Genomic DNA, 7500 nt, shown 5'->3' on the forward strand with positions numbered 1-7500 from the left:
CTAGCGAGCCCTCGAGGAGGAGGAGAAGGAGAAGGAGGAAAGGGCTGCTGCTGCTGCTGCTGTTGCTGCTGCTGTTACTGCTGCCGCCACTGCTTGTTGGAGGGGCGAAAAAGACTACTAAGTGAGAGAGAGAGAGAGAGAGAGAGAGAGAGAGAGAGAAAGAAGATATGGCACGCGCCGAGTGCAACGAATCAGGAGAGGAAGAGGACCAGTACAGATGCATCTTCGCCAATTCGTGACAGCTTCTCTTTCTACCTTCTTATATATATATATATCTTATTATTTCTCTCTTTCTCTCTCTCTTTCTCTCTCTCTCTCTATCTCTATCTCTCTCTTCCACACTCTCACTCTCTATCTATCTATCTATCTGTCTCTCTTGCTTTTTCTATCTCATTCATATTTTTCTTCTCTTTTATATTATCTTTTTTAATTTTTATTCATTTTGTTTTCTTCCTCTTATATATCTATTATACGAATCTATTATAGCGATTTATTATATATTATTGTATCTCTCTCTCTATGTATCTATATAGCAAAGTACGAAAACATATCGTTTCATTTTAATTATCGATAATTAATAGCTGAGATAAAAATCGATAAAAAAAAGGGGGAAAAAAAAATATATATATATATATATATATATGTACAGACACACACACACACACACACGCTTGTATCTCACACTCTATGACTATCTCCATCCATGTATATGTGTGTGCATGTATATGCGTTTTCATGTATGATAAAAGAAAGATGGGGTTGCATCGGACACTCAAATGCAAGCGGAAGTTATGTGCAAAGTGCATCCGACTAATAGAGACACCGATTACGAGGGTTAGGAAGAGGGAGGAGGAGGAGGAGGGTAGGGGGTCTCTTTTTCTTTCTCTCTTTCTCACTCGAACTCCCCTATCCTTTACTATATATCGCATAACCCTGACTGACCTTACATATGCATTACTAGGTACAGTGGCCTTGTTATGCAAATGAGAAAAGTGCAGTCCCCAATGCCAAAGTGCATACAGATATTCAATACGGAAATTAATCCGATTTACGCGTGCTACCACCAGTTACAAATGAATTTTAACTCCGTTAGACCCCCTCGTTCTCGACACAATACTACCTGATACTAGAAAGATTCCTTTTATATATATATATATATATATATATATATATATATATATATATATATATATTTATTTTCTATTCTTTGTTTGTTATCATTAATTTTCCTTTTTTTTTCTTTTTTATCTTTTTCGTTTTTTTTTTTCTTCTTCAATGAACAATCTTATCAAACCATTTAATAATAGTATACTATTAAATGAATTTATAGCGTAGTATACTATAATATCATTCAATAGTAAATCATTCATTAGATCGTTTAATAGATCTTATTAAAGAATATTTAATATATATATATATATTTATATATATTATTATATTAATTTATATTAATGTATTAATACTTATATGTATTTATATAAATTTGCATATACATGTATATATATATTTTTTTTCTTTTTAATTAAAATATACGATGCATCTGTACGAGATCCTCAAATTATCGACACTTCGAGTATATATATATATATATATATGTGTGTGTGTGTGTGATCAAATAGTTAAAAAAAAAAAAGAAAAGAAAAGAAAAAAATTGATACCGTTCATTTAAAAAATGAAAATCGAGTGATAGGCCATTATTACTGTACGTTGATATATATGCATTTACATATTTATATGCACGCGTAGTATGTACATTTGTTGTGCCGACGGTCCAGTTAAAGACGGTGCACTTTGTCGAGCCGGTTTACTACCGCGTCGACGCGTATGCAAGTCGGGGATAATGCACATTGCACGTGCTACCATTGTTGTCGATGCACACCGCAAAGTGCAGGTCTCTAACTCGAGAGTTGTAATAAGAGTCGACTACTATTGCGGTTTAATGCGGTCTAACCGCATTCATGCGCTTTTCGTCTCATTCATACACACACGCACACACACACACACACAAACATATATATATATATATATATGGATAATTCGAATTCTTTACTTTTATTAATATCAATTAAATTAATTATTAACAATATCGTCGATTAATTCGTCCGTTAGAAAAGTAAATAAATAAATAAATAAAATATGGTATCATTCATTTTTCTCCTCTCATTCTTTCTTTCTTTCTTTCGTTTCTTTCTTTTTTCTTTGGGTGGGGAAAGGGGGAGGGAGAGAGGACTGCTCTCTCTATCTATCTTTTTTCTCTTTTTTTTTTTGTTTGTTCTCTCGTTCGGTAAGAATAAGATTCTTAAAGTAGGGCCCCGCATTTTCGATGAATCTCGTTTCTCGATCATTCGGTTCTCACACTCTTCGGTTATAGAAGATGAACGCTTATATACAGCTTACTCGCAAAGTAGTATAGTCGATGAGAGCGTGTAGACTTCTATCTCTTTCTCTCTCTCTCTCTCTCTCTCTCTCTCTCTCTCTCTCTTTCTCTCTGTTAAAGAAGACGGAATTAGAAACAGAGTAGTGGATCCCATGGGACATAAGCATTGTAAACTGAACCGAACTGAACTGAACTGAACTGAACTGAACTAAACTGAACTGAACGCAAGGGGTCAGACCCCCTGGTCTTTTAAACTAGTTTTCACTTCTACCAGTTTCTGTTGGTTACTACTACTACTACTATTATTATTATTATTACTACTACTTTTCTATCTATTTCTTTCTTTCCTCTCTCCTCTCTTCTTCTTCTTCTTCCTCTATTTCTTCTTCCTCCTCTCTTTCTACCTATCTCTGTCTCTCTCGCTCGCTCTCTCTCTCTCTCTCTCTCTCTCTGTCTGTCTCTCTTTTTTTTTTCTTTAGTCCACACACGTTATATGGAACTTATTCCTGAACAGCAGCTTCGTATTTTACATTTGAACCATATCGGCTTATATGGAAATGAACGTTTAAGTCATTCATCGTAACGAAACACGTAAGAATAAAAAGATGAAAGAAACTCGGTTGACACCGCTGGAAGCCTCGGCAAGATTTCTTTTCATCTTTTTCTTCATCTTCTTCTTCTTCTTCTTTTTCTTCTTCTTCTTTTTCTTCTTCGTCTTCGTCGTCTCCAGTCTTTTTTCTTTTTCGATTATTTATATATAGGTTTTTGATTATAATAAATTTTTATGAAGCTTTAAAGTGTCAAACCTGGTTTAATAACGATAGACGAATTTTAATCATTTAACGTTATTATTAATCGTAAAATATTATTCTAAAAAAAGATAATAGATATTTGTATGTCGCATAATATCCGACATTGTGAATAATACTATCAATAATGTGTTTAAAATATATTGATATATATAAAATTGCCATTGTACGAATTATGAGAATATTAATTTTCATTGTATCTACTTTCATTTCCCTATTATATATTAACGATTAATTGAAAATATTTATTTGCTTATTTATTTATTTATTTGTTTGTTTATTTTTCTTGACAATCCTTCGTACGCAAAAGGGTTGCATTTGTTCTATCGAAATCAATCCTAAATATATAATAATGTATCTCGTTCGAATGAGATAACTTTTGAAAAAAAAAAAAAAGAAAAAAAAAAATTGGAAAATAAATCAAATCTTATTATCAAGGTAGTTCAAATTTTTCTTCCCTTTCTATCTTATTTTTTTTTTTTTTTCTTTTTTCTTCCTTTTCTTTTTTCTTTAATCAACGCAATACTCTATCGAGGCGTTGAAAAATATCGTCGAACGAACGAGATTGCAGGTCTTAACGTTCAAGACGTCGTCGATGAAGTTCTCTCTTTCTCTCTCACTCTCTCTCTTACGTTGTTAGATAAAGAGAGAAGTAGAAAGTAAAACGAAAGAGAGAGAGAGAGAGAGAGAGAGAGAGAGAGAGAGAGAGTAATAAAGAGGAAAGAAGAAAAAGACGAATACGAAGGAGAGAAAGAAAGTAAGAAAGAAAGAAAAAGAAGAAAAAGAAAAAGAAAAAGAAAAAGTAAGAGACTACTTCGTCTGGGGGAGGGGTGGAGAGCGGGCGGGCGGGGGGGATGGTGAAATAACAGATTGCAGTTGTGGCACGAGCGAACGAGCAGCCTGGGTTCGGTTCGGTTCGGTTCGGTGCTCGTAAGGAGAAGGCAGGTGCCACATTTTTTTTCGACCGTCTGTTTTACCGCCAAGTAAGAGAGGCTGCCTACACTATACTACCTACCTACCTACCTACCTACCTACCTACCTACCTACCTAACTACCTACCACCTATCTACCTTGTACAGAGGCTCCCAAACAATCTCTATCTCTCTCTCTTTCAGACACTTTAGATAAATCTTGGAGGGAATAATTTTCTTCCTTTTTCTTTTTTTTTCTTTCCTTCTTTTTCTTCTCGAAATTTTTCTCATAATTTCTCGTAAGCTAATACATGATATACATATATATATATGTTATCTCTTAATTTTAATCGATTAACGTACACGTACGTAATGTTGCCTATTTACTATGTATATAAGTAATATACGTGTATACATATATATATATATATATATATATGTATATGTATGTATAAATATATTTATAGAAACAAAAAAGATATATATATATATATATATATATATATATATATATATTTATATTTATATATACGCACCACCGTCCATGTCCATGTGTTTGTCCATGTAAGCGTGCGAAGAAAATGACGAGGATTAAATTAGCGGATATGTCTCGATTGAGATAGATACAGAATAGATATAACAACACATCATCATTTCAACATGCAAACACGAATAATATCGAAATAATATACGTAATAAATATGTAAACAAACAAATCAATACACATATAAACCCTAAAGATTATTACCTATGAATACATAAACACATATATAAGCGACGTATACATTAAAGGTTTTAGATAGGTCGAACTTTACTGTTAGCTCGTTCGATCATTTTATTTATTATTTATTCTATCACAACCGTTAATAGATTTCTTAGAACAGATCTCACGTTTGTTTAACGAAGACATCAAGAGAAAAAAGAGAGAAAGAGAGAGAGAGAGAGAAAGAGAGAGAGAGAGAGAGAGAAAGAAATTCTCTGCAATTTTTACATAGAATTGAGTTCCACTGATATAATACTCGATAATTTTTTATCTATACACGATATCTCTCTCTCTCTCTCTCTCTCTCTCTCTCTCTCTCTCTCTGTGTGTGTGTGTGTGTGTGTGTGTGTGAGAAAGAGAGAGTGTGTGTGTACATACTGAGTTTTAAATTCACGCGTAAATTCGTCGTTCCTAACACAGTGCACATTTATTCGTGTACGATCAATTATGCACCTCGTTATGCCTGCATTACGTGCAACATTCACCCTTTTACTCCCATTTCCCCAGGCCACCCCAATCCAACTAAACCCAACTCAAGTAAATTCAACTCAACCCGCCCTTTTCCCTGATCCCTTCTTTTTTCCACACTTTTTCTTATCCTTTTTATTTTTACGATGGCGCAAGATCACCATCTCCCTATCTCCTCCCATCATCCCTCCCTTTCCCTCTTCTGCTTTACAAATTTTTTTTTCTTTCTTTTCCTTTTTTTTTCTATTTTTTTTTTTTTTTTTTTTTTTTGTACTGAAAAATGACATACATAAATTTGTTAACAAGATAAATGGTCGAACGGCACGTAAATATCACTTTTATACGATGCACTTTTATATTCCAAGAAAAATGTTATGTTACATTATCGATACATTATCACAGGAAGTTCAACGATCCTGTAAGTACATATTATGTATGTACCCATAAAAAATCTCTCTCTCTCTCTCTCTCTTTCTCTTTCTCTTTCTCTTTCTCTCTCACTCTCTGTCTCTCTTTCACGTTCTTACTCTATATGGAAAAGAATTTAAAAAGCCGCGCGATTTCTTATCGGATTATGACGTCCGGTGTGTTATTAACTCATTAACCCCCCCTCCCCCCTCTCATATTCGAAATACCTTACCGGCGTGTACCATATTACAAGCCGAACCGAATACTTTTCAACGGCAGATTTTATGTTAATGGTAATTTTTTCTTTGTTTGTCTGTTTGTTTGTTCGTTTGTTTATTTGCCTTTTTTCTCTTTTATCATTATTACTATTATTATTATCATCATATATTTATTATCATTATTTCGGACTTTTTCATTTTTTTGATTGATTTTTTGTTTAGCCCTATATATATATATATAGGTGTGAATAATATAGCGCTAAAGGGAATAATATTTGTTTATTCATTAAAAAATTTATCATCATTAAAACGTATAATTCATTATTCCAAAAGTATGTGAATAAATATGTAATCAAGATGAGGGCGGCCCCCCAACCGAAGTCGAATTTTTTTTTTTTTTTTTCTTTTCTTTTTTTGTTTATTATCAAAAGAAGAAGAAGAAGAAGAAGAAGAAAAAGTAAAGGTAAAGAATATAAAAGGCGATCGATAACGACACGAGCGTAACATTATATTTAATTCCTTTCCTCCTCTCGCTCCCCAATCCCCCCTCCCCTCCCGCCTAACCCTCCTTCCTTCTGGAAACAAATTAATACACGATATTCCGGTTGAACGTCAGTTGTGTCCCGACATATTTTTTTCTTTCTTTTTTTTTTTCTTTCTCTTTTTCGACTCTTCGGTTATTTAAAATTAATTTAATATACGACGTGTAATTATCAAAAAGAGTGGCACAGCCGTTGGAGGAACAGAGAGAAAGAGAGAGAGAAAAATAAACAAATAAAAAAAAAAAAAAAAAGAAGAAAAAAAAAGAAAGAAAGAAAGAAAATATATACATATTGCTCCTAATCGAAAATTCTCTTTAAAAAAAAAAAGAAAATATAATGGTATAATAGTTTGGGCCCCTCCCCATCCCCCACGTTAAATTTTCATCTAAGAATTAACATTTTTAATTTGAATCGTACAATAATCGTAATCGTAATCATGATAAAACGCTGTAATCTCTGTATTATAGATATAATCAAAACAACATCGTTGTAATATTTTATGACGAATAATAACAAAAGTATGAAGAAATAAAAGAAATAAAAGAAAATAATAGCGTCTTTTTCTACGCTCGATTAGAAACTCACCGTTTCTTCGCACCGCTGGCCACAGATGGCTCCACCACGAGCGACGATCCTAGGAAGGTATAACCTAAAATAAAACGAAAAAAGGAAAAAAAAGAAATAAATAAAAGAATCTTTAACTTGTCTATGATCGATAAATAATATGATTTGTTATTTGATAGGAAAATTTAAGAAAGAAAAAGAAAAACGAAAGAAAAATACAAAAAGAAACAAAAGAAAAGCATTCCATATATATATATATATGTATGTATATATATATATATATAAATTCAATAATATAATAACGCACACGTATATAAATACTATTTACATTATAGATTGATCAATAAATAAATAAATAAATATATATATATATAGAGACTTTTGATTTCTCAAAAGCTTTTCTAGAAACTTTTACCTGTAATACATATTAGAGAAAAATT

At 32.5% G+C, this 7500-nt stretch overlaps 1 protein-coding gene across 9 annotated transcripts in view; it reads right to left on the minus strand.

Annotated features, from left to right (window-relative positions):
* Positions 1 to 7500, minus strand: part of LOC124432268 (insulin-like growth factor 2 mRNA-binding protein 2) — a 125273-nt gene that overhangs the window by 90502 nt on the left and 27271 nt on the right. For all 9 annotated transcript variants that reach the window (XM_046981045.1, XM_046981043.1, XM_046981047.1 and 6 more), the window contains exon 2: positions 7082 to 7145. In XM_046981045.1, coding sequence (XP_046837001.1) covers positions 7082 to 7145 — 64 coding nt within the window. The remainder of the gene's footprint in view (positions 1 to 7081; positions 7146 to 7500) is intronic.

This window comes from Vespa crabro, chromosome 24 (genome assembly GCF_910589235.1).
Source record: "Vespa crabro chromosome 24, iyVesCrab1.2, whole genome shotgun sequence".
Lineage (NCBI taxonomy): Eukaryota > Metazoa > Arthropoda > Insecta > Hymenoptera > Vespidae > Vespa > Vespa crabro.